The 27559-nt window shown below is 39.9% G+C and overlaps 2 protein-coding genes and 2 long non-coding RNA genes across 4 annotated transcripts in view; 2 read left to right on the forward strand and 2 right to left on the reverse strand.

Moving 5' to 3' along the window:
• LOC107833815 (uncharacterized) overlaps window positions 1-89 on the forward strand; it is a 14246-nt gene extending 14157 nt beyond the window's left edge. Inside the window, exon 3 of the long non-coding RNA XR_001659587.1 lies at window positions 31-89. This is a non-coding gene — a long non-coding RNA (uncharacterized LOC107833815). The remainder of the gene's footprint in view (window positions 1-30) is intronic.
• Window positions 90-230: 141 nt separating this feature from the next.
• LOC107833816 (uncharacterized) lies at window positions 231-12128 on the reverse strand. Its single transcript, XR_001659588.1, has 3 exons — window positions 12117-12128; window positions 3056-3069; window positions 231-678 (listed from the first exon to the last, which is right to left on the reverse strand). It is a non-coding gene; the product is annotated as an uncharacterized LOC107833816 (long non-coding RNA).
• Window positions 6946-13358, reverse strand: zgpat (zinc finger, CCCH-type with G patch domain). Its single transcript, XM_007577917.2, has 7 exons — window positions 13202-13358; window positions 11460-12115; window positions 10718-10851; window positions 9895-10059; window positions 9675-9797; window positions 7985-8393; window positions 6946-7420 (listed from the first exon to the last, which is right to left on the reverse strand). Exons 2-7 carry the CDS (start codon window positions 12059-12061, stop codon window positions 7282-7284), a joined length of 1572 nt encoding a protein of 523 aa, XP_007577979.1. The 5' UTR covers window positions 12062-12115; window positions 13202-13358; the 3' UTR covers window positions 6946-7281.
• A 1084-nt stretch (window positions 13359-14442) lies between these two features.
• Window positions 14443-27559, forward strand: part of tti1 (TELO2 interacting protein 1) — a 22207-nt gene continuing 9090 nt past the window's right edge. Inside the window, exons 1-12 of the mRNA XM_007577920.2 lie at window positions 14443-14591; window positions 15737-16479; window positions 17658-17995; window positions 18067-18322; window positions 19997-20174; window positions 20754-21049; window positions 21317-21736; window positions 21822-21981; window positions 22757-22921; window positions 23095-23240; window positions 24644-24784; window positions 26049-26253. Of these exons, the coding sequence (XP_007577982.1) occupies window positions 15754-16479; window positions 17658-17995; window positions 18067-18322; window positions 19997-20174; window positions 20754-21049; window positions 21317-21736; window positions 21822-21981; window positions 22757-22921; window positions 23095-23240; window positions 24644-24784; window positions 26049-26253 (3031 nt within the window). The 5' untranslated portion in view covers window positions 14443-14591; window positions 15737-15753. The remainder of the gene's footprint in view (window positions 14592-15736; window positions 16480-17657; window positions 17996-18066; window positions 18323-19996; window positions 20175-20753; window positions 21050-21316; window positions 21737-21821; window positions 21982-22756; window positions 22922-23094; window positions 23241-24643; window positions 24785-26048; window positions 26254-27559) is intronic.

Here is a 27559-nt window from a genome sequence, read left to right on the forward strand (position 1 = left end):
ATGGGCCAGCCCAAGTGGGCCCCATTTTAGGTTACCATATCGGTCCCATACAGTTAGCCCAGATAAAACCCATGCCCACTCATAACCCATGTAGCCCACATCAAACCCAAGTGGGGCCCACCTATACATGCTGGCTGGGAGCAGGACGTGAAATGGGCGCCGATGCCACACCCCAAACACGCCGCCGCAGTCCGACTTTAAAACGAATGTGCAGAAATCCGAGAGACGAAAGCAGACAGAGCAGCCATGGTCCAACTGTGGGGGACCTATGAAAATTAGTAACCATTTTAAATAAAACTGGAGCTTAGATGAGCGTTAGTTTCTTACCTGCCGATCCACACGAACACACACTCCCTCGCAGAACGAGGAAGAGGAGGAGCGCAGCGCAGTGGCGTTTTACCTACGATCACACTTCAATTTAGATTTTCTGACCAAGATCAGCTAAAGTGCAGGGAGAGAGAGAGAACACCTACCACCAGGACATCAGCGCAACATGCACCAGCCGGCGATTTGCTGCCAGAGCCCACAGGACGCGAACCACACAGTGGGAGAACAAAGAGACACACCCTGATTGAAAGCAGCAGCTCCTTATATACACCACGCCCACCTTAAGAACCGGAACTTCTCACCTGGAAACTATTTGTGTGGAATTATGTATATTTCTATACCACTACATTACTTATGGCCAATAATGGGCTGTTTGCATACAACATGGAGTACATTAATGGAGATCTATCATGTTAGTGGTAGTGCTCATGCTAATGCTTGCATTTTAACTTAAAGTAGTATTTTAGCTCATTTTGATATAAATTTAACAAACTAAATTGTCTAAGCTGATGTTAGTCAGTACCATAGTGACATTACGCCACAGTATTGTGGAGTTTGTGGTTGCATGTGACAAAATATGAAAAAATGTAATGGATATTAATGCTGTTGTAAGGCAGTGAGTGCTAAACCAATGACTAAATTGGTTGCTTAGTTTACCAGAGGGAGCAAAAAGGAAGAAAAAAAAACATAGTCTTGATTTCACTCCTCTGAGTTTCACAGACAATTGGATTTTTGAGGCGACTCATGCCAATTAAATGTACAACAAAGCTTCTTTCCTAAAAAATACTCAGCCTGCACAGTCACAGACCAAACTCTGCAGCCTTATAATATCTTCAGGTGAGCAGCTTAACAAGCCGGCCCAAATAAACGCCTGTCAGTGTCGCCTCCTAATCAATTCCCCCATCACGCCTCTTTAATCTCATAATGCGGGCCGTGATGAGCGCCGATTAACTGTGAAAACTTCCCTAATAGGTCAGCTGACAGATGTCTGCAGGAGTTGCATGGTGCATCCAGATGACAGGGGGATAGAGGAGTGTAAATCTGTCACCCCTTCCTTTCCCTGCAAACCTTGAGGCTCATAAATGGGGAAGCCATGAAGCTCGGACCCTCCAGGGATCCCATTAAATCCACACACATGGTACATTTGCCCATTTTCTCCCACAATCAGCAAATTCCAAGTGATCCCCAGCAGCCAACGTGCTGCCACTCATCAGAAACAGAGTGCAAACGCTCGGCTCCATCCACTCAACTAAAACTGTAACTCTTTGAGGTCGCTCTAACTTTAACATGAAGTTTGGCGTTATCTCTCCCCCTGCAGGGCTATTGCGATTGTTCAGATCTGCTGACAGCCATTAGTTTCTCCGGTAACTGTCCTTCATAGTCTCAGGCTATCCCTAAACTTTAGTTGAGTTAGTCTTACCTGAGTCTGTTGGGAAGAAATCATTTGTGTTTTTCTAACTTTTTTTTGCAGGGGCTGATGTAGAAATATTTACCTTGGGGGCAAGGGAGTAGCAAGAGGCAGGGGGGCAATGCTGGAACACCTCAGTGAAGAATGTGAAAATTCCACCCCTGGATAGAGGCAACAAAAAAAGACACTAAGGATTTTATTGTATCATAGTGGTTCTCAACGTGGGCGGTACCGCCCCCCAGGGGGCGTTCAGAGGACGGCAGGGGGCGCTGTCGGACATTTTTACAAAAGGGGGGTGCTGGGATGCCTTTGGGGGGCGTTTGGTCGAAGGTAAACTTTACACCTTATATGCACAACAATGCCAGTTTAGACTTTGAGCAACTTGGTAAAATTGTATTGTGTAACATTAAAATATGCTTGGCTGCAACGGTATCGATGGCAGCTCTTCTATTCAGTGTTTGTAGCTTCTTGGCGCAGCTCCGTTCTCCTGCTACTGGTAGCTAAAATCACCTCACTGTGTATCCCTCTGAAAAATGAACCCATTTAAATAAAGAAATCCCTCCATGGTGATACCATGATAGTGAGCCTTCATTTTATAGCGTTAACACTGGAGCTGTAAGTGGTCCGGTATGAAACGGGGGTGATAGAACAACGGTACCACAGCACTTTTAACTTTCAATAATCAGAATACCGAAATTGTTTCCGTTGTTTTGAAAGGTTTATGTCAGTCTGCCTTTTCCCCATTGATACGCTTCCCGAAAGCTGCGCACCATAGGGGGTTAAAAAAAAAGAAGAAAGAAAAGAAAAAACGACTCGCACATTGTGCAAAACTCTGAAACAGGACAAGCGGGACATAAAACGAAGCGACGAACTAGATGTGAATTATGGCATAAAAACAGAGAATCCGACGCTGAACAGTGAAAAATCAACATATGATGTGAAACACATGACGATTAGGAGGCGCAGCAGGTGATGAGTGAAGATTAAATATGGTCAATAAATGATAAAATAAATCTAACAACAGGAAAGAGACTAAAGTGGACATAGCAATAAACCAAGCGAGGACAATACTAATCAGATGAAAATGGAAATGAATGAAGAACAAAATGCAAGAATAAACTAATAAAAAACTAAAGTAAATACAGAGGAATAAACTGGCATGGCAAGACTTTTCGAGCAATAATTAATACAGTGGACTGTATGGCAAGAATAAACAGACATTATTTCCAGCTAAAAGGTAAAATAATATTGTTGAAGTGCCATGGGTTTGATGAGACCACATCTAATACTGAGAATAAATATATCTTACAGTAAATTAACATAACAGTAAATTACTTATCACTTATTTATGTTTTTAATTAGATTTGATATATNATGTAGAAATATTTACCTTGGGGGCAAGGGAGTAGCAAGAGGCAGGGGGGCAATGCTGGAACCCCTCAGTGAAGAATGTGAAAATTCCACCCCTGAATAGAGGTAACAAAAAAAAGACACTAAGCATTTTATTGTATCACCATCTGCATTTCAACAAATGTGCGCTGGTCTTTGTCTGTATTCTACTAATGCTGAAAAAACAGAGTTTCTGAATTATGGTGTTTACCTGAAATAAGACATGACATGAAAATCATATGTAAATAAGCTTGTTCTCACAATAAGACATTAACAATCATGGCAGAAATGGATATAAACACTTACATGAGATATATTCAGAAATCAGCCATGATTGGCTCATCATCTATCAGCCAATCAGAGAAGATGTCAGCCTCTTGTTCAGTCATTAGACTGATAAGCCCTGCCCACTTGGTAGTGGCTATGTATGAGGCCTTTTGGGGAAACTGTAGTCACTAATTTTACATAAAAACTATTAATTCAACACATTCAAACACTTCAAACACACTAAAACAGACATTAATTTACCTGAGACAAATGGAAAAGAAGAAGAAAGAAAGAAAAGCAAAGTCGTCTTTGGAGAGTTGCAAAAGCAAATCTAGTTTGTTCCTCACGTGTACAAACTTTTATAGTAAAGGCATATTCTTCTGTTTAATTTATTCAAATAAGGCGTATCTTTCCTCATCCAACCAGGAGCTATCTCGGACCCTCTTAAAAGTTAGAAACTCCCTACAATTTGTTTTCAAGATCAAACACCAGTTGTCTCCTTTATCTAAACAAAGTGGAAGCAGAGCTTCTCCTCTACTGGCCTGAACTCCTGCTGTTTTATGGCTTTTCACAGATCAGTGTGAAGCTGGAACTTCTCCTGATTGTTTTCCCACACAGACAAAAGGCAGATCAGAAGATCTTAGCAAACAATCTACTGTAACTACTGGTAACATAAAGGTCAATAGGGCAGAATAAGTTATTAATCTGAAAACTATAATTAGGCTATTTCAATCAAGACATGTTAACAACTAGGAGAGATTACAAATTAGATTATGTGTTTTACAGATATTCTATGTTGCATTCAGTTTTACACCAGCTGTTAAACCGTATCAAAGTGGTCAAAAGGTTAAACTCACACACAGATCCATGAGCCCCTGTGAATGCCTGCTCAGTCCACAGAGAAACTAGCTGTGTTTTAAATTGTCGAGAACTACAAGCTAAGTTATTTTAATTCAGATATCCTACATAAGAGATTACACTGATTGAACGACGGGTATAATTTGGAGCGAATTTTCTTATTTAAAACACTATTAATTTGATCTAATATTGAACATATGGTTAATTTTTTCAACTAGCATATTTTAAATTTATTTTCTTAACAAAAGACATGCAGCAAATTTCGATTCGATTTGATTCGATTCAATTCGATTCGATTCGATTTCGGCAGTGCCACGTTGAGATCTGTAATCTCTGTATGCAATGCGTGTGCTCCCTGCACGCTAGGTTGAAAAACGCGTGGCACAGTGGTTAGCACGGGAAGATCTGTGGTCCCTTCATGCTGAATTACTGTTAAATAAAGCCCACCAGCCACAAAAACAGTTCCTTAAATCTTCCTCTGGCATAAACCTTACATTTAGATAATGAAAATGGAGCAAAAATGAAGATTTGAGAATATGAATATTTGATTTGCAGCAGCAGTGTTAAGCCTTTTTAGAGACAGAGGAGACATTCAGCAGCCAACCTGCCTGGAGACAGTGAGCCAAGCTGCTGCCCAGATTTCTTATTAAACAAGGAGGTTATTGTAGCTTCACAGATGTCGTGTTTGCTATATGAGGTCTGGGCATTGCTTTAAAACGCCGCATACTCCTGGCGATGGAATAGTAAAAACTCTGTAATACTCAGTAAATGGCACAAAGCTCCACAGCAGCCTCCAGTCAGAACTCAGAGAAGTATTAGAAAGCACTCAAATACAGATGAATGTTTATTAGTATGTTGCAAAAACATTCACCTTAAAGAACCCAACACTTTTTCCTGTTCTAACTGAATATGTCAATGTATTTTTTAGGGATTCAATTAGACACAAGTACACTATGAAGTGAAAGGGAATGAATTATAATAGAAATCTTAGTTTTCATCCCCTTTTACTCTGATAGCACAAAAACAGCAGCCAAAATCACAGGGCTGCACAGTGGCGCAGTTGGTAGAGCTGTTGCCTTCAACAAGAAGATTCTGGGTTCAATTCCCAGCCTGGGGTCTTTCTGCATGGAGTTTGGATGTTCTCCCTGTGCATGGTGGGTTCTCTCCAGGTTCTCCAGTTTCCTCCCACAGTCCAAAAACATGACTGTCAGGTTAACTGGTCTCTCTAAATTGCCCCTAGGTGTGAGTGTGTGTGTCTGTCTCTGTGTTGCCCTGCGACAGACTGGCGATCTGTCTAGGGTGAACCCACCTCTCACCTGGAACATTAGCTGGAGATAGGCACCAGTAACCCTCCTGACCCCAATAAGGACAAGGGTGTATAGAAAATGGATGGATGGATTACCTTAAAGGGGCAGTAACATGTATTTTCCAGGGACTTGGTGCCATTTTATAGCACAACAGAGTAATAAAAATGTTGGATATAAAATAAATTTGAAATTGAGCCTCTGTCTCTGAGAAGCTCCTTCACTTTAGATATAACAGCAGATTTGATCTGTTTTTATCTTTTTCATGAAATAATTCCATTGAATTTACACAACAGAATGCTAATAATACTTGTTTTGGTTTTTTTTGTCATTATGTTGAAAACTAGGCTTTTTATATCAGTTCTGTTAAGAAAATAAATTTAAAATATGCTAGTTTTAAAGCTTAACATGTCTTGATTGAAATAGCTTAATTATAGTTTTGAAATTAGTAACTTATTCTGCCCTATTGACCTTTATGTTACCTGTAGTTACTGATGGTTTGCTAGATCTTTTGAACTACCCTTTATCTGTGTGGGAAACAATCAGGAGAAGTTCCAGCTTTTCACACTAATCTGTGAAAAGCCATAAAACAGCAGGAGTTCAGGAGAAGCTCTGCTCTCACTTCATTTAAACAAAAGGGGACCGATGACCTTAGACCATGACTTGCAGGAAGCTTAAGAAGGGTCAGGGATAGCTTCTGGTTGAATGAGCAAAGATACATCTTATTTGAATAAATTAAAGACAAGAATACGCCTTTACTATAAAACTTTCTACACAGGAGTAGCAAATCAGATTTGCTCTCGCAATTCTCCAAAGACGTCTTTGCTTTTCTTTCTTTCTTCCTTCTTCTTTTCCATTTGCCTCAGGTAAATGAATGTATGTCTCTGTTGTTCAGCAATTTCTGTTGTAATTTGCATAAATTGTCTTCTATTGGATTAAAATCTGTAATTCTGTGATGTCTGCACTCGTTGTTTTCTGTGTGGCTACACGTGGCCCGCCGGGAGAACCTGGGATTGAAGAAGATTGAGCCAGAGAGTTTTCTTAAGAAATATTATAACCTAAAATCTTCTTCAACAGTTCCCACCATCTTCTTTTTGTAAAGGTTTAAGTGAAATAGTGGTTCTTTAATTATGACTACACATTTCCTATTATAGATATTTATCAGAAATTATTTGCTCTTTTTTTCTAAAGCGCATGTGGCTCTGAAATGTTTTTGTAACTAAACTGAGGGTAAAAACGGCTCTTTGGGTTGTAAAGGTTCCAGACCCTGCGCCTAGATGCACAATTTCTATGCTAAAACATGGCAGTGGCAGCATAATGCTGTGAGGATGCAAAATACAGTTGCATACCACAATTATTGAAGTTTTTAAACCCAGGTATTCTTTTCTTTCCAGAATTAAACGATATTTTATTAACTTTGTTTTTGTGATGTCACAAAATGTGAGGCAAATGTTCAGCTGTGGTGTCAGAACCAAAAAAACTAAACAGGTCATTCATGACAACTAAAAATGTATTTTTAACAACATTGTTAAATTTCCATAAACCATCCACAATAAACAACTAATAAAAGAACTGCGCTGCCAGCTAAAAGTCATGATGTTGGTAGCAAATCATCCAGAAGGAATCCTTTAAAAAACAAGAAAAAAGAAGAAACAAGGCAGAGAAGTGACAATAAGCAGTGAATATGAGTTAATTAGAGGCCAGCAGCGCCTCCCTCTGTCTGTGTAGTTAGAACTCTGTCATCTTCTTGTGTGTGTCTGCCTTCTTGTGCTCCCTCTGGATGGACAGCTCTTGTGCTTTCTGCTGGGCCAGCAGGCGGCGGGCCGCTGACAGCTTCTCCTCCAGCTGCTTCACTCTGGATGAATCCCTTTGCACAAACACAAACAACAAATAGATGTGAAGGCGGACGGGGGAGATGACAAGTCAGGTTGGTTTTAGCAGCACTGTTTCTTCACAAGATATTCCCACCTTAGTTACAGTTCACACTCTTCCCACAGTTCTTGTTTGGGGGATATGAATTTATTACTTCTACTTGTTTCAAAACTTTTTCTGACATATAATGGAACATTTTTTTCTTTCCCAAACAATTGAAAAATAATAAGATGGCATATTAAGGCCATTGCACATAGGGAAAAAAAAGAGGAGTGAATTTCCACCAAAAAACTCAGAAATGGTGAGATTCATTTCAGAAGTTTTCAAGATAAATACCCCGAAAACTTTCATCTTGAAAAGTCAAAATTTGACAGAAAAAAAGATTTCAAAAGTTGAAACTTTTGACTTTTGAAATTCCTGAAAGTTTTTTTCTAATCAAAAAAAAATTTCAGATTAACTTCTTTTTCTATCAAATTCAGAAGCATAAATCTTAAATAGGGCAGGGTTCTCATGTTTCCAGATTTTACAGAAGCAGTTAGTGACTATGTTCAGTACTGACCTGCCCGTCTGTCTGCTGAGGGACTCGCTCAGTTTCTGGATCTCCCTCTCGGTCTGGGCCACCCTCTCTGCGGCCTGGAAGAGCTTCACATTCAGGCTCCTCTTGGTGCTTTTCCCGGCCCTGTAAGCCTCCACCCCGGTTGCTCCCGCCGCCCCAGCAGCAGCGGCAGCAGGATCTGAGCTCTTATCTCCCAGCTTGTGGTTTAAAAAATCAAAGACAGTACGGCGCCCTCCGGTGGAGACTTTTGGCTTTCTGCGGCGCTTTGGCCGGCTGGGTTGGGCGCCATCTTGAGCAGCCCTGTTGGGGGTACGCCTCTGTGTCAGCTCGGCACACTCATCCAGAGACTTTCCCTTGGGTAGGATCACGGCCATCACCGGCTCCACCCGACCCTCCTGGAGCTTCCCTAGGCCTGGGGAGGCAAAAGAAGCTCTGAAATATTTGTTTCTCTGTGTGTGTGTGTGTGTGTGTGTGTGTGTGTGTGTGTGTGCGCGTGCGTGTGCATGTGTGTGTGCGTGCGTGGGTGTGTGTGTGTGTTTTTTTTTAAACAAAATCAGCACTGGCACAATTTTGAAATAATTAAATAATCCGTTAATATTTTTATTATTATTTCAACTTTTTTATATGAAGTTGATCAGAGATTCTAGTAACTTCTAGTTTTATTTCCTCAATTAAAAGTTGCTCCTTTAGACAAACATTGAAAATGAGCATATTTACTATAAGGCTTAAACACAATGTTTACAATAATGTGTTTGCATAGTCCATATTAAATCAAGTCAAGTTAACCGTATAACACATTTCAGCAACAAGCCACCATAAAAGTCATAATACAGAAATCATTTATCAAATCTCATCAAAATCATCAAGCAAATACGGTACACATCAAATATGTTGATCAATGTTTCACTGACAACAAACTCTAAACAGGTGGGTTTATATTCTGGATTTAAAGGAATTGGAAGTTTGTTCTGAATTTGTGGTGCATAGAAGCTGAATGCTGCCTCTAAACCCACTCAGAAGAGCTGAGTGGTCTGGTAACAACAACAGATCTTTAACAACAGAACAAATCTGAATTAACAGATCTACTCCAACAAGCTGCCACCATAAGCAACTCTAAGATCTAGAATTCTAGTTCGTGATGTTCTGTTCTTGGGGTCAAACCCTGTTTAAAGTCCCTTTCAAATGTTTTTCCTCTTATCGTTCAGCTACAGATTGACTTTAGTTTCATTGGCACCAAGACAGAATGTTCCAGAAATAATTTTACTTTCAAGCATGTTTTATTTTATGTTTTTGGGCCGTGCCTGAAGGACCTTTCATTTATTAAGCCTTATAAATGGATCAATGCTTTTTGCAGATGAAGCCCATCTCTATATGTTTGCACTGATGAATCTTTTGTTTCTGGGATCCCAGCTGCACGCTGGAACGTTCCCCTCAGGTCTACAGAGAAACTCTGAATCAAGTCACACAAAACGTCTTAAAAAGTAGAACTTCAATGAGCTGCTAAATTTTTACTACAAGTTAAATTCAAGCAAATTATTCTCAATTGATATTAATTTTGGAAAAAGGTATATATGTAATAACAATGCTGTCAGTGTTCCGACATGTTCAAATTTACAGAACAGAAATACATATATTTCAATTAATAAAGTCTGATTAATGAATCTTCTGGTTTTAATGTGTTAGTCTTTCTCACCTTTTCCAAACTCGTAGCCCATTTTGAGCATTAGCTTGGATCCGATGCCTCTGGTATGAACCTCCCAGCCCCCGAAGTTAGCACTGCTCACTGCTTCAGACGATTCCGTGGCAGAGTCGAGAACTGCCGAAAAATAACAGAAAAGGAAAGGTTGAAGCAAACATTGACAGGTTCAATTTAAATAGTATATTTGGTCTACACGTTATTGGCTTTTCTAAACCTTTTGCATATCCCACTGCATCTGCATCTCCCGTTTCGTCTGAATCAGAGTCAGAGGAGAGCGGGTCGTCTTCCCTGAGGGGCGGGATGACCCCGTCGGCCTCGACGACAGCGTCTTTCATCAGCAGCGAGTCGAACTTTACTGTGAAGAAACCACTGTCAATTTCTGACAGGAGAGAAAACATTACAAGTCAATGAAATAACATGGTTTATGTGATACGTAATTTTTATAAAACATTTATTTTTCACATATTGTTCAAACTGTTACGGTAGAATTTTAGACAGATAATCTGTGAAAAGAATCGTCCTTCTTTGGCTCCTCCTAGTGGTTAAACTGCCTTCAGCAGAAAGATGGTCCTGGTCAGAAACAACCAATCAGAGCCAGGAGGCGGGTCTTAGAAGTGTCAATCACACTCACACCCTGTGTTGCCAGACTGAGCTCCTGTTGAACATGTTTGGCTGGAAAACACAACTCTGGGGCGGGTTGTTAAAATTTGGGCTGCTTCTCAAAACATTTGGTAAGTTTTTAGAAAAATTCTATCGAAATATTTGTGGTTGTGTGGTAGAAAAGCACAAAACCTATGTATTATAATAAAATGCCACGTTATTGCACTCATTTCATTAGTCCATTTACTTTGAAATGTCTAGAATCTGTTGAACGTGACATCATCACTAGTTAATTGTCACTTTAGTGAGAAACACAAATCCCAGTGCAGCTTCAGGATTTAAAAGGACAAAGCGACACAAAGGAGTCCAAGAGTCAAGTGTTTGTTTTTTGTTTTGTTTTGTTTTGTTTTAATTATGTATCAACAGCTCAGAATTACCTTTTATCCTGGCCGGGTACCAGATGCCGTCCTCATGTCGAGCCAAGCAGGCAGAACCTTCTTCAAGGTTACTGAGGTCGCAGTCCAAGAACTCCCGGAGCTCGGACACATACACCACCTCTCCATGGGAAAACCTTCATCAGAAAACACCGGAGAAATGGAGGTTATAGAAAAACTAATCCACTGAGGCTCCTGGTCAAACTCATATTTAGGGAGCAGGGCGGAATGTCACACAGCATTTATCTACAGGCAGATTAAAGTAATATTTTTATAATTCTTTTTACTATCCTTTCAGAAATGCCCATCTCATCAGATGAAAATCAGCTTAAATCCAATTCGTCCAGGGATGTGAATAATTTTGGTCTGAATTTTAGGCAAATAAAATATTTTTGGTCTAATCTTGTCCCATGGGCTTGTGGTAAATTAAAAGGGCTGAATAGTTTGATAGCGTATTATGGCCATTTTAGATAGAAAAAAGGGAGTAATTTGTGGCCAAAAAACTCTAAATTTTTTTAGATAAATCTGAATTAAAAAATAAATAAATAAAACATGGAAATTTCCAGTTTGAAAAGCTGAGAATTTGCTAGAAAAGAATCAGCAATTTTGAGATTAATCTCGGAAATTTTCTAGAAAAAACTTGGAAATTTCTGAGTTTCAGAAGTCCAGTTTTATTCAAAATGGGAGAATTAAGAAAATTAGTTCACATAAAATTAACTTTAAAACGGGTCAGGAAAGGTTTTACCTGCAGTTCTCCTGAAAGCGACATTTGTCCTCCAGGTAGTAGGGACACGGCTTCATGGATTTCTGAGTGGGGTGGACGAAAAGCACTCGGACCTGAGCCTCCTCTCCGTCCGGCGGCTCTGCCCCCACCACCATGGCGTTGTGGTACTCCAGCGTCCCCCAGGATGTCCTGTAGGGGGCTCTCACCTTGGTACCGCTAAGCGCGTCCTCTCCCTCCTCGTCTTCCTCCTCTTCTCCGTCTCCCTCTCTGCCTTCCTCGTCCTTCTCTCTGGAGTCGGAGCTGCTGCCTGAACACTCTCCCAGTTCTGAGTAAAAAGCGGCAAACTCTGCGCTCAGGCTCTCGTCGGCCCTGCTGGTGTCGGCCGCCGCCTCGCAGGTGTTCCCGTGCGGCTCGTTACTGTCCTCCAAGCTGGCCAGCAGCCGGCTCTTTTTGACGGACACCAGGCTGGCCTCTGTGAGTTCTATCAGCTGGCACAGGTCTTCCTTCAGTTTGAGCAGGTCCGGCTGCTGGCTGGGGTCCAGGCCCGCGGACAGGGCCGTCTCCACCTGCTGCAGCTGAGCGCCATAGGCGGCGATGGCGGCCTCCAGGGTCGCTTCATCCATGCCGACCGCTTGGCACCGGGACGGACAGGAGAGGTCAGCATCAAACGGTGCTGACTGCAGAAGAGGATGGAGGTTTAGAGGAGATGATTTAGACAGGATCACGAGAAAGATGCAGGGTGGGGATTTATCGTATCGTTTATCATGTATTGGGAACATTTCTTATAAGAATTTTGATGTGTCTTGACATTTACATTAATGTTGTTAAAAACAAAACTGACATTATTGAAAATGTTATTTTTACTGTTTTCTCAACTGTATTTTGTCAAATATCAGTAAATTTGATAAAATGATTATAGTTACTGTGTGAAGTTTAGTGACACAAATCACTTGTTTAAGTGGCATCCTGAAGAAGACTGTTTAAAATTGAAGCTTTTCGATAGCGGTATTTGTGGAGCTATGACTGCTATATCCTTGAAAATGATGTAATAGTTTTTCATTTGTATGAAAAACTATACAAATGATTGTATTTTATTTTTTCATCTGTAATGGCCCCATCATGTTGCACTGTCACAACAGTGCAACAAAATATTGTGATAATAAGTCCATATTGCCTGCCCTTGGATGGATGGATGGATGGATGGATGGATGGATGGATGGATGGATGGATGGATGGACCATCAGATTAAACACTTTTATCCACTTCATTTCTTCTAAAAACTTCAGATGGTTGGAGCATCTTATGATCAGATCTTTATTATTTTCACAATGAAACACAAAGCGAATAAAGTCTGGAAGAAGAAATATTTTTCCATTTTCTTGTTTTCTATTTCCCTTTTTACCCAAACCTGAAACAAATTCCACAATTTTGGTTTAGAACATTATAACATTCCCCTCCGTGGTAAAAGGTGTGTGAAGATGTACATCAAAAAGGTGTATGTCTTCCAGATTTACATCTTTTCACTGTCAGTAAAAAGGACACAGAGGGGTCTGGTTAGTCTCATGTAAAGAGACATGCTTTGTGTTCTGACTGTGTGAATAAAATAAGCTCACTTATTGTGCCATAAAGGAAGCTGCAGTCAAACGTTTTTACTGTTGTACACTAGAGACTGAAACCAATTGAGATATTGCTTTAGCTGCTAGCCGTGTTTCCGGTTAGACTGGACCAATACTGGCTATAAAGCACATTTATTCATTTATTACCTCAGTAAGTAGTCGGCTTCTCTGTCATCAGCGCTGGCTCTGGTAAAAGTAACAGCAACATGGTGGTTGTTTTAAGAAACACCAGCCAGGAAAAAAAGCTCTAGACAGGACAGACCGGGGTCAGCTTAGGAAAAATGAGCAAAGGCTGGACTTCCGTTCAAACTTCTATTCTTTCACAATAAAACAAAGCCTTCTTGTTCCCTAGACAGTTACAGCCACTGGAAAAGTAAAAATTGAGCTAACTGCTTTTAAACAGTTGACACATAGACCTGTTCTATTTCAAATGTGAGATTTATTATTAAAGCTCTTTAATTTTAAATAAAATAAAACTAGCGGTCATTAGACAAGAGGCAGAGTACATCCTGAACAGGACAAAACACATAAACTCAGGACAAACAGTCAAGCATACACACACTACAGACCAATTAACACAGTCATATTTTTTGACTTTTTGGAGAGAACCCATGCAAACAGAAAGAGAAGGAGCTCAGGTCAGGATTAGAGCTCAGAAGCATTTGCTGCAAAACAACAGTATTACCAATTGGAATAATTATATTGATTGGGTCTGAACTGGACCTGTGTATCTTGGGAAGTGCCTTTAGAAGACATTTGTTTTAAATTAGCTTCTTGTTTACATTTGTCGTGGAGGTACAATGAGCATAGTTTCATCAATATCTAATTGTGAATTTGTGTTTTATCAATAAACTAACATGCAAAGAACCCCAAACTGAATGGGTCAGAGGTCAATAAAGCAGAATAGTCCAAATATTAAATACATGGGTAACTGGACTAGGCCTCCTCTGCAGTAGTGAATTAGCTGCCTAAATAAGGGGATCAGAATTAGCCTAACAAATACATTTAGGAAAACTCATTTATTTTGGGGTGTGATTTGCATAATAGTGATGGGAGTAACATTGGAGTAGATGGAGCGTCCGTCCAGGAAGACAAGTTTGGTTCCTCCTGGAAGTCAAAGGATGACTGGTTGGAAATGAGTTATTGTATTCTCAAATCTAAATGAAAACATAATCAGAAATCTGTTTTTAAATCAATGTTTTAAATATAATTCTATTCTAATAATATATACTGCATACATTTTTCTATTATATTCTGTTGTAGTAGTTTGTAACATAGACGTAATAAAGAGTTAGTAAAGATATTTTTCTTTATTATATCTATGTTTGTACTGGAAAGTCTTATTCTGATAGGACCGGAAATCTTCACTTACCGTCACAAATGTGCGTCACTGACGCAGAATTACGACGGAAACTTCATCGAGTACAGCGGTAACTTCGTCCGGTCGAGATGTTTATTGATATATTTTTTTAAATAAAGTAGTTTAGTTTTCTCAGTGACGTCTCAACGGGAAGGCCTTACTGTTGCTGGAATGAAGGTAGGCTGTTATTTTCCACTGTGTCTCTTTAGCATTGAAGCTGTTAGCCTAGTTTAAACACAGGTGCGACATCACGTTTTACTAACACTATTTTACTAGTGTTAGTAAAGCGTTTATTATGATACTAGATCATGCAATATAATAATATAACCAAATTTACTAAGTCTTTTTCTGTTTAAAGCCAGTTAAGATTTAAGAGCAGAGAAATATAAGATAATGCATTCATTACAATCAATGCCTGTATTCTCAGTAGGTAAAGAGGATGGATGTCATTTGTCCCTACGATGGCATGATGGGGCCATTACAGATGAAAAAAATAAAATAAAATTCTATACATTTTATAGAAAAACATGGACATTTTTAAGTTTGACTTTTGTAGTTCTATTAATATGCTTGCTTGCTTTCTGCAGGCAGCAAGCACAGTAAACATGCAGCGTGACGTCGACTGAATAATTCCTCCATACCGCACAAGAATACAGTATAGCAAGAATATAACATCTGCCTCTAATGCTATACCGTTATCAGAAGTTGAAAAATCAAAGTCAAGATTATAAATTGGAGGAATAAGAATTCTGATTTCTGAATGCCACCCGCAGAACTTGAACCAGATACTTTAAAATATTTGGATTATGGGAAATAAACCAGAATTAAAGATGAGTAATTATCATATACATAGATCTGTTTATTATCATTGGACAGATGTCCAGATCCAACCCTTCACTGTCTGACTCTTCCTCTCAAGAAACGTTGAAGTCATTCTCTCTTTATGAACTATATGGCTCAAATAAATGTGTTGCAGTCCTTCAATAGAACCAGCTTTCTCTTCTTCATCAGTCCAACGGGCTTCTTCCTCCAAAACAGCAGATAAATCGCTCACAACTTCCTCCACTTCTGTGTATTCAACCTTTGGTTTGACTTACTCTCATTACATCACAAGATGACGCCAGTTTGATGAAAACAGCACAAAGGGGTTTATAGTAGTTTCTGAGAATTATTTATTATCAAAAGCTTTTATGAAAGCACAGTAGTTCATCTTTTTAAATTATATATGTGATTTTATCGTATCAGTGAGACTTTAACCTGAAGAACACATTCATTAAAGTGAACAGTAGAGAAAGTGTTACATCAGCTCCCTGTGCTTACAGAAGTGGCCCTTGCTGTGATGCCTCCAGCCATGTCTCAGATTAATGATCCGAAGATTGCCTTCGCTTATCTGCGCCCAGCCTGCGTCCTGCTCACCAAGGAGCCCACTGTGACCAACGTGGAGTCACTGAGCGAGCAGTTGAAAGACATCCATGATGCCTCGCTGCAGCAGCTCCAAGAGTATGTTCTCTTCCCCTTGCGCTTTGTCCTCAGAATCCCGGGGCAGAAGAAGGAAAAGCTGGTGCAGTCTGTGGCTGAGGCAGTGACCTATGTTCTGGAGAGGACTTGTGTCCGGAGCTGGGACACGCTGCGTGACGTCTTCTCTGAGCTCTGCGTCTGCCTCTGCTCCCCCACAAACCCAGGCCAACCTGCAGGTACATCAGAGGAGCTGAAATCCGCCGTGCTGCAGTGCCTGGATGCTCTGCTCCACGCCACTTATGGCGACATAGTGTTCAGACTGTACGAACCCTCGATGCTGCCTGGACTGGGTGCTGCTGTGTCGCTGCTGTTGGCTTTAGGAGAGAAGGACAAATCCAGAGAGATTCAGACGGCGGCCTTGAAGTGCCTCCAGTCTTTGATTCTGCATTGCGACTGCAACCAGGAGCATGTTGCTCCATCGTGGGATGAGCGATGTTCTGTAGGCAGGACCATGGCTTCTTTCTTACCTGGGATCACTTCGGCTGCAGCGAGGATCATCACTGGAGATCTGAGGCAAGGCCATGCGGTTACTGTCAGGGCCATCCAGGTAAAAACACTTCAGTTTTCTTCAAAATAACATGAATCTCTTCCATATTTTTAGCATGATGAGCTGCAGTTTTCTGAACTATTGCTTGCTCACCTCACATGAGTTTGCATCAGTTAATTCAAACATATCTGTTAAAATGGATTTCTTTTCTTGAATTTAAGACAGATGATGTCAACAATGTTGGTTGTTTATGAAAGACACCAACAGTAACTGGTGTGCAGCGCTGGTATTGATCCCTGCTCATCCGTATTAGTGCAGAAACAATTAATCGAATGAATTGCGATTAATTTATTAGTGAAGTAATCAGCAACTAATTTAGTAATCGGTAGCTGCAGTATAAGGAGTAAAAAATGATCATGAAAGATACATATATACATTTTTTCTTTTTAGATGAAAAACCTTCTTTATTGTAAATCGGTTTTACCCAGAACTCCTCAAGTGACATAGATTCAAATTCTCTAAAACATTCAGAGAATCTCTTTTCTGATCAATAACATGTTGATGTTAAAAATGTTTTATATCTGCAGCATTCTTTGCTACAAATGATTAAGCATTCATTAAAAGAATGACATGTTATTTGATTTTAGGCAATACAATGTTTAATTTATTTAAAAATTAAACATTATATTAAGACGATGAACTGTTGGTTCATTGTCCTTTGTATTTCTAATATTGTATAAAAAGCTGTAGGTGGCTCAATAAAAACCTGGAGAATGTGTTCATTTTTGTCATTTCTTTAACCCTTGTGTCTACAAATGGGGTCCAACCGAAAACACGTAAAACGTATCATTTGCCTCAGTCCTCTATGTTTGCCTCAGTCCTCGCATGGACAAGGGTTAATTGTCAGAATAATCAATAGAATAAGTCATTCCTAAAATAATGGTTAGTTCAGCCCTAAACCTCATTCACATTATATCATGTTACAGTGCAAACTTCAATGGATTTGACTTGGATTTCATGACATAAACTAACACAAAGTAGCGCTGCAGTTAACACTTATTTTAATCGATTATTCTGACAATTAAGCAAGTAATTGTATATGTCTGTGTACTGTGTGCTGCTCTGTCACATAAAATCACTAGAATGTACATTGAAAATAGTAAAACAAACAGTGATAAGTTGAAGGGTCATGAATACCGTTTGCACCGTAGGAAAATAAAATTCCTGCTCTGGTTCAGGTGTGGTCCGGTTGTGTGGTTCTGGTCATGGAGGACGCCCAGCTGCAGCACAGTGAGTCCTGCAGCACCATGTCCTCGGAGCTGGGGAGGATCGGCCAGCTGGTGGTGCAGCGGACGGCGGACTGGGTGAAGGTGACGGCAGGGAAGCTGTGTGTGCTGCTGAAAAGGATCATCTCCTGCTGCTCCACCCACCAGCACTGGAGGGTGAGGCTGGAGACGGTGGAGCTGGGCGACCGTCTGCTGGCAGCGTGCGGTCAGTCGCTGAAAGAGTGCCTGGGTCCACTGCTGGAAGCTCTGGTGGGAGTGATCAACGACAAAGACCCCAGAGTCAGACAGAGGTTTGTTGTTGTTTTTTTACTGGAAAAAGAATGAGAATGACCCAACTGGAGCCCGATGCCTTGTTGTTCAGGTGTGAGGTTGCTCTGAGAGACGCATCCCAGAGGAGTCAAAGCGCCACTAGCAGTAAGAACCTGACTGACGTCCTGTCTGAGAACCTCCACTCGTTAGCCACCTCCCTCCCCCGGCTGATGAGGACTGCTGATGACCAGAAGAAGCTGTTTGTCCTCAATGTGTTCCTTGGTTACCTGAAAGTCCTGGGACCACTTCTCTCTGTGGTGCTAAACTCTGCTGCACATCTGGACAGGATCTCTAAAGCGTTAATGCAGGTAACAATGTGGTTTAGTATTTTGATACTCTTCAGAATTGAACTTATAAAGACGTAATATGTGGAAGTGGTGCATGGGGGAAGTCTTGGGTTCGGTTCCCAAACCCTAAGACCTTTGGCGAACATCTCCCTCATTCTCTCACAGCACATTTTCTAATTGGTCGGACCAAGTTGTTGTTTTGCAAGTCACAAATAAGTCCCAAGTCTTTCCACTCCAGTCCTGGGTGTCCCCCATTCTTAAAATGTCTTAAATTCATGTACTTAAAATTAAGGCCTTAAAATAAATAAGACAAAATGTAAATTATCTTTAAATATGCTAATCACAGGTCTTAAATCTAGTTGTGGTAGGACTATTAATTAATATTCCACAATGACCTTTTCAAGAATTTCATTTATGCTAAATGTTTCACATGTTTAGCTTAAAATCTGTTTTCTGTGTGTAGCTGTGATGAAAATATCAATCAGTAACTGTGTTCATGTTGTTTCTTTGCTTTTGAGTTGCTTTTCCTGAAATTTTATTTTAGATTTTACAACATTCCAGTTTGATTTTATTCCCTCTCAGCTGCATCAGATTTGGTATTTTTAATCAACTTTGCAGGTTTGCTCATTTACAGAAAATCATAAGTATTGAAAGCTTGATTATTTAATGATTACTCATTTAGTTTTGGAAACATGTTGCATTTATTGCATTGGAACAATAAAATAAGAGTAGCCTGAATGTCCAAAATGGAAAGCGTTTAATTAATTTTAATACTAATACTAATTGTGTCTGTTGTTGTTGAATGGATTATTTCTGTGATCATTTGGACTGAAACTGAGATGGAAGATTTTTCCATAGCCCGATTACATGTGAATAAATCTATTGCTCAGAGGGGATGAATTGGAGGAAAATGCTTTTATCTGGGAGAATTTGCCACAAGGCAGTGATCTCGTCCTGAGCTTCAATAAAGGACGCAAACGTCAAATTCCCTCTATTTAAAGACAGAATGGTTCAAATCTATATGTGGATGACAATTTAAAAGACTCTCTGTATAACTAACATCATAAGAACAATGAGATGGTGAAAGTCACATGATCTCTATTTTTCTATTTCCATATTTTTCTATATAGATGCATTTGAAGTCCATGTATCATTTTATTTTTGTTAATTTTTGAATGAATGCAGATGGAAATAAATCAGACTTGTTGAAAAAATAAATGAGCAAAGTGTTAAAAAACCTTCACCATTTTCTCTCAGTTTTAAATGCTTCACACCATCAAATAAATGCTTATGTTAAACAAACACAAAAAGCCATTTTCAAATGATGATTTCATTTATTAAGAGGAAAAACTCATTAAATGATTAAGCTTAATAAGAAAGACACTGGAGCAAAATGGCCTCCAGTTTCAAGGTAAAAACAACTGCTGGCCAAAAACAAACACATCCTGATGATCTACAGAACTTTTAGGAATGTTTTTTGTGGATTCACGAGACAAAATTAGATTTTTTTTAGAAGGTTTCTGCATCGTTGTTCTGCTTTTTGAGCTCACCATCTTAATAAACCAAAATGAAGGTTTTGGAATAGCCCAAAGTCTGGAGATAAAATTGCTCATTACATGAGCTCTGATGGACTTTCTGGTCTTTTGCTGGAGAAGTCTGGGTTTATCCTAAATGACTGTTAAAATGTGTGTGCAGGTGCTGGAGCTGGATGTGATGGATGTTGGTATTGTGGAGGAGCGGAGCTCCACTGATCCCATAGAGAGCAGCTCCGGCTCACACCACTCCTACAGCGCTCACACTCAGAGGAAGCACTTCCTGTTCTTCACCGACGACAAGATCTACTGCGTGCTCATGGAAATCTGCCAAACATTAGGTGCTATTATACGACAGAGTAATATAAAAAATATATATAATATGAGAATAAATAATCAAATTACAAGAATAAAGTCATAATACTACAACAGTAAAGTCGTACAAGAATAATGTCAAAATAATTTGAGAATAAAGCCATATTATGTTACGATTTTATTCTTGTATTACTACGACTTTATTAGTAATTCTACTGAGTGTTGATCAATTTAATCGATCAACGGCCAGATGTAATCAGTTTTGATCACTAATATGAAACCAGGAGGCCTCGAAGTTTTAGGACCAGATTAAAAGATTAAGTTCAGCTAAGTCCTACTTTATTTATGCAGCACTTTCAGCAAAAACAAACGAAACTTAAATAAAACTTATTTTAGCCTGTAGGTGTATTTTAGACCCATAAAAATTAGATAAACTCCACAGTAACTTCTGGTTCCTTGGTGTAATTCTTCTTTCTGTCTGATGAAGAGAAAACGTCAATAATAAATGAAAAACCCAGAACAAAAGCCACAAAGGTGCACTATGCAACAATTTACCACAGTCCTGACATCTTTTAGCTATTCTTCATCTACTTTTTATTTTCCAGGTTACTACGGCAACATCTACCTTCTCACCGACCACCTGTTGGACTTGTATCGTCAGTCCTGTGCATACAGGAAGCAGGCCGCCATGGTCCTAAACGAGCTGGTGGGCGGTGCCGCCGGCGTCTCGGTGGCAGCGCCAGCCAGCTGTTTGGACGGTGGGGACTGCCCGGCTCCCTCTGCCTCCAAGGAAGACCTGAAAGCAGCGGTGGTGTCTATCATGGAGGAATACATCAGCCTGAGCAACTGGCACCTGAAGACTGTGAGCGAGGAGTCGGACACAGACCGTCAGGATCAGCAGGTGAGGCTTCCAGCAAAAAAAAACCTGATAATATCAGCTGTTTCTAAATTCTGTTATTTACGCAGTTAGTTTCTTATTCAGCTACAAAAAAGGAAAGAAAGAAGGACAGAATGAACCAAAGTTTTCAGAGTATTTTTCAGCACTTCACTTACAATAATTACTGACCAGAAGAACTTCAAGCTGAATGTGTTTACCGATGGTTCTGGAGAAATCGATGTATTGTCCAGCATCATTCATCGTGACAGGCCAACTTGTCATTGTTTTCAGCTGCTGAGTCCTTTCAGTCTCCAGTCCATCTCCTGCAGTGACATCATCAGGAACACTTCAAATCCTCTTCACCAAGCAGTTCCTTCTTCATCCGCCTGCCCTTTGACCTCACTGCCTACATCCACCGTCCACCAGCTGAAGGGCAACATCTGGCAGCTGTGCGTCCAGCTGGAGGGCGTGGCCCGCTTCGCCCAGGCGCTGCGGCGTGACTTCCGCCCGCTGCTGATGACGGCGCTCTACCCGCTTCTGGAGAAGGCCAGCGATGAGTCGCTGCTGGTTAGCCAGGCGGCGCTGGGTGCCATGACAACGGTCGGCGCGGCCTGTGGTTACGCCTCCCTGAAGGAGATGATCAGAGACAACTCGGACTACCTGCTCAACGACGTCTCAGTGAACCTGCAGAGGCTTGGTCAACACCCACAGGTACAGATTCAGAGGAGAACAATTATCAAGCATCAGTTCAGCCGTTTCTAACCTTGTGATGCCATTTTCCCTTCCGATCAACCAGGCTCCGCGGGTGTTAACGGTGATGCTGGTTCACTCTGACTGCAGCCTGTTGCCTCTGGTCGGTGACATCATACAGGATGTGCTGATGGCTCTGGATCTCAGCTATGACCAGTCAGCTGCTCTGTTTGGCTCTGTGCTGCACGCGCTCATGAAGGCACTGGGTAAGGAGGTACTAGCTCATTACATCATACTCTTCTGTATTGCTAGGTTTTAAGAACTTCACAATTCAATTCACTTTCAATTCACGATTCCCTTCAACATTGCTTTAAATACTTCAGTATTTAAGCCTTTTTGTTCAATATTGGAAATACATTAAAAGATGCAAATAAACAAATTATTAAATTTCTTTTTTAAATTGTGCCTAAAATACAATAACACATTCATTTAGTGAACACTTGATCATTTGTAGCAAAGGGTGATGTATATGAAACATATTTCTAACAAAACTGATTGATCTGTTGACTGTTTTTTGGTTTAACTATTTAATAAATGTATTGCAAAATGTCCTTAATAGGAGATTGTTTTGAACCAGGTGAAGCTAGAACTGCAGCTTGTCGAGTTGTGGGTAGAACATATTTACAAAAAAATTTATTTATGTTTTTTTTATCTTAAATGAAAATTCTCATATTTTATGTACAGTTTTGGCTTAATTATTGCTCCGACTATGTTCTTTTAAGAAATGACCATTTTTAGAGGCTCTATAGTTACTAATTATTCTATTATTAAATTAGTTGATTATTTCAGTAATCGATTCATCACAATTAATCCAATTCATTTATGTATGACTTATTTATTTGACGCAAACCCACTGGTTAGGCCAGTCCATATTTCACCTACCGCTGCTGTTCTGTGCCATGCAGACCATTTCTTAGTTGTCATTTTGTGAATAAATCTTCTGTTGTTGAATTAATAGTAATGTCATTTTTCCTCTTTTAGCCAGCTGGTTCCCTCCGTCATGCTGTAGGACCAGTAAGCCTCCCAGTTCTAGGATTTCTGCTGAACTGGAAGATTTAGACATCTGCCAGTTCCTGCTGGATTACCAAAAGCAGAAGGAGTTGGCAGAGGGCATTGGGATTGAAGCAGATGAGATGGAGGACCTTGGTAATATTTAGGCATTACCAAGTACAAACTGACATCGTTAAGGTTCTGTTCATAAAACGTTATGGCAGGCCAGAGCTTTGAGTTTGACATGTGGTTTATATAAATGAATTTAAGTTAAAGAGGCAGGACTCAACCAGGAAGCTAATTACAGCTAAAGCTAACTGTCCTTCCAGAGGTGCTGCCTCCTGCAGAGTGTGAGGAAGCTGATGATGGACCCGATGTGAAGGCACAACTCCCACCACACCTCAGTATCGCTAAAGATGTCATGGAGCGCTGCATCCACCTGCTGTCTGACCCCAGCCTCAGACTCCGGCTCAAGGTGACAGGCTAGCTGTAGAAGAAAAGTCCAATCCTCCAGAGCATATATCAGTTTCCTTCGACTTAACATTTATGTACTGCATTTTGTTATTATATCATATAAAATCTCCATCAAGGCCCTGTAGATTTAGATTTCTCTCGATTAGGAAAAAGTAGGTCTCAAATGAAGGTAGAGATCACTCTCTGTACTATGGTGAGTAGACCAACAGGACATGTCCAGATGGCGGTATTAATCCATGTGATCAGTATTACAGCTAAATCTAGGGCTGGACGATATGGCTGACAAATGTATCGCAATGGAAACTTTTCATATTGGTCAATATAGATAATTATTTACTAGTTTTAAATATCTGAAGTACTGGTGACGTGACCTTTCCTGTTTTATCCACAGTTTATACAGTTTTTTATTTTTAAGCAGTTATGAGGCTGAGTGGCGAAACATGAAACTACTCAGCAGGATGTTGCTAGGCAACCAAAGTATAAGTGAGTTAGCTGATGCTACCAACCTAGTGTATCTAGCTGTGAGAGGCCTTTTCTCTGCCTACATCCCCCAGAATGCCATGCGGTTCTGGATCTGAGGTCAGTGAAATTATTGAACACTCCTCATTTTGAAAATGTTTTTTAAAAGTTCTAAATTTATGTATCTAAAATGAATACCTTAAAATTTCTTAAATTTACAAAAAGCATAAGTTGGCCTTAAATATGTTAATTTTGTCACTAGCAGCCCTATTCAATTTTTGTATATGTAGTTTGCTCACTTTTCTGTCAGGCAACGGTTTGATTACTTACATCATCAATGATGCAGCAGAGACTGTTGGTAAAGTAGCTGCTAGCTTGCTAGCTTTTTTGCGTCCGTCATTGTTAAGTGAAGAGTTATCACCAGTTGGATGGACGATGTTCATTTTCGCCACTGTCTCACTTCTGTTGCAAACCCATACGAGGCTAGGCGCATTCTGCTACATAAGCAATGTTTGGTGAGGCAGAGAGACCACATGCAGGATGAGAAGCACAAAAACTGCTCCCAAGAGCCACCAACATACCCCAGACATTTCACAGTTTTGCAATGCTTGATTGTAATACAGCAGAATCCTTCCAATCATTCTTTATATTTGTAGTTTTCCAGTCTTAAATTTTATCAAATTTATTTTATTACATTTTTAAAAGGTCTTAGTCTTAAATTTGACTTCCTGAAATCTGCAGATATGTGTTATTGCCCAGCTCTAGCTGAAACTCAGCAGACTTTGATGAACACTCTCCTACCTTATAGGACGAAATCAAAATAAGATGTCAGATAAGGTCAAAATACCACTTCTTGGTCTCTTAAATCTAGTATTCAGGGATAAACCATACCTGTGCGTGGTCATAATATTTCTGACTGTTGTTTACTCTGTCCTCCTTCAAAAGGTTCTGGATGTGCTGGAGCTGTGTGTGTACGTGCTGAGTGAGAGGGAAGACGAGTTGCTGCCCATGGCTCATCGCTGCTGGCCGGCTCTGCTTCAGAGACTCACGGCTGATGACCCGTTAGCAGTCCTCAGAGCCTTCAGGGTTGGTTTACAACTTAGCTTTACTCTAAGTTATGGTTGTCTGACAAGCTTTTTAAACATTGGAACAAAATGCAGTCAAAAGCATATCAGAAGAGAAATCTCAACATAAGTTTTACACAATTGGAGACCCTGGAAAATGTGGTGGAGAGGAGAACGTTGAAGAAGCTGTTGTCTATTATGGCCAACAAGCTGCACCCTCTCCATCACACAGTTGACAGACAGCAGAGCTCTTTCTCACACAGACTGCTTCAGCTCCGTTGTCGCAGGGACAGATACAGGAAATCTTTCCTGCCACAGGCTATCACTTTATATAACAAACGTTAAGTTACCCTTGTACATATCTGCTCATTAATCGATATTGTACAGACTGTACAGATTATTAATTTTCACTGTTCATACTGTACAGAATCTTACATTTTATATTTTATGCATTTATCTTATTTTTATTTTATTTTTCATATTGTAATTTGAACTGTGTGTATGCGTATGCTGCAACTGCACAGTAATTTCCCGATTGGGATGAATAAAGTACTTCTATCTTCTATCTATCTATCTGTCTGTCTGTCTGTCTGTCTGTCTGTCTGTGTAAAATTGCTAGTAAATTCTCTAAATTTGGGGTGGCTGCACATCCTTAAAAGTCTTAAATTCTGCATAGAAAACTAAGGCCTTAAAATGTCTAAATTTAATCAAATTAATTTAATTTGGCCTTAAATGTTAATGACAAGCTGTTGTTGTGGAAGAACTATTGTATATTCTATGCAGTTCACTTTTCTAAAAAGTGAAAGGTATGAGTCAGGCGGACGTCTTCATTATGATCTATGACTCAAGGTGGTTGCGGCTACCGCTAACTAGCTGCTAGTAAACCCTTACTAGTGTAGCTGGCTAGCTTTTTTGTGTCCATCATTGGTAAGTGTAGATTTATCACCAGCTGGCCGGTCGGCATTCGTCTTTGCCACTGTCTCACTTCTATTGCAGTCTGTACAATGCTATCTGCGTTCGCTGCAAAAAGCTGGGCACTACTACATAAAATATGCAATTTTCTTCTGTACATTTCTGCCGTGGTACAGGTCTTATAGTTCATCCATCAGGTTGTTAGAAAGTCTTACATTTGAGTTGGTTGAACCTGCAGAAACCCTGAAACTCTGTGGTTACCCTTAATAACTAGCATGTTTTTAGCGGTAACACCTGTTTTCACGTAGACTTTGCTAGTTATTTTTTAATTTGTTTTTAAATTGATTTGAACTTGACAATTTCTCCACAATTAGGTGCTGAGTACGCTGGGTGAAACCTGCGGTGACTTCCTGCGAAAGAGGGTTTCTAAGGAGGTGCTACCCAAGCTGAGCTCCTCACTGGCGCGGCAGGCTCCGGTCAGCGCCAAAGCCGGCCCGGTCTACACACACAATCTGGCCTACAAGCTGCAGCTGGCTGTGCTGCAGGGCCTGGGTTCGCTGTGTCAGAGACTGGATCTGGGTAAGAGCAACCAGATACACCTGCAAAGGTAGCACATGTCTGACATTTGACCTCTTTAGACCTGGACGTTTTGTTTTGTTTGTTTAAGACCTTCAAATAATTGCCTGATTTGTGAAATTAAAAAATGTGAGATATTTATGAAGACTGATGGAGATCTCCTCAGATCTGAGTGTGTTAATCAGCTTGAATCAGTATAAATATCATTACATGTTTTATGAGGCTATTTTCCTTATTTGTTTATTAATTTAATTAGATTTAGCACATTATTGTGCACTGTGTAGTTGTATTCTTGTACCACCAGGTGGCAGTGTTGTATATCACTGGCAATTACAGCCTAACTTGTGCTTCTTTCTGTTTCTGTGATAATATTTACTACATATATCTATGATTTAGTTTTTCCCTGGGTAGAAATGTCCACATGAGTTCATATAATCAGGACCGCTAGTGTTGGGAAGAAGGTCGGTGCTTTCGATGAGAGTCAGCATCCCCTACGATTTCTAGATTGGTATGCTGTTTTATTTAAAAAAATGTAATTATAAATTCAATTTGCTCTCATGCATAAACCATAATGGAAAATCATCAATAAAAAAGCCTGGAGGCAGTGGAGGTGTTTGGGTTCAGCATATTTTAAAGATGACTTTGAAGATTCAAAGCCCAGCCAGCTGAGCCAACAGGAAGCCAGCGAGTCCTCAGCTGCTCACGCAGTAACGCCCGCTTGCAAGCTCCATTACACAGCAGTACAGCAAGCAACTCTGCTAAATGTGCAATCAGCAAAACAGGAAGTAGGACTATTTGACTTCTACATCTGGTGATGCGTTTATCCTCTTTACTGAATGTAAGCGCAACTTTGAGCATATAAACTCAAAATATGCAGTAAAAGTTCCCAATTTTGTAAGTAGCAGCTGAATTTTAATCTATTCATAATTACCAGCTTTAGAAACATTTTTTAAAGGTGCAGTATGTTGCAACAGAATTCATAAGTCTCGAAGTTTGCTATATTTTGTCGCATTACAAGCACATATTTTATTGTCAGTTATTTTTTTCAAAGTTGTGCAGACTGGTATGTCTTTAAAAAGTTTGAATATTATGAAAAAATTAAGCATGTTATGTTCCTCATTTCAGAAAGTTAGATTAATTAGATTCATTGTGAGACAGTGAGACATTTCAAGCATTTATTTCTTGTAAATTTGATGATTATGGCTTACAGATAATGAAAACTCAAAATTCAATGTCTCAGCAAACTTGGATATTTGATAAGATCAATTAAAAAATATATATTTTAAAAAGAAATTTCAGGCTGCTAAAG

Source organism: Poecilia formosa, unplaced genomic scaffold (genome assembly GCF_000485575.1).
Source record: "Poecilia formosa unplaced genomic scaffold, Poecilia_formosa-5.1.2 Scaffold460, whole genome shotgun sequence".
Lineage (NCBI taxonomy): Eukaryota > Metazoa > Chordata > Actinopteri > Cyprinodontiformes > Poeciliidae > Poecilia > Poecilia formosa.

What these genes read in the sequence shown, in the direction of transcription:
- zgpat (XM_007577917.2), bottom strand. Translation starts at nt 12,061, where the DNA reads ATGGATGAAGCGACCCTGGAGGCCGCCATCGCCGCCTATGGCGCTCAG. An exon ending in CGCTTTCAGGAGAACTGCAG is followed by an intron (nt 10,852 to 11,459) that starts GTAAAACCTTTC and finishes TTTCTGATGAAG; the next exon opens with GTTTTCCCATGGAGAGGTGG. An exon ending in GGGCTACGAGTTTGGAAAAG is followed by an intron (nt 8,394 to 9,674) that starts GTGAGAAAGACT and finishes TTGCCTCCCCAG; the next exon opens with GCCTAGGGAAGCTCCAGGAG.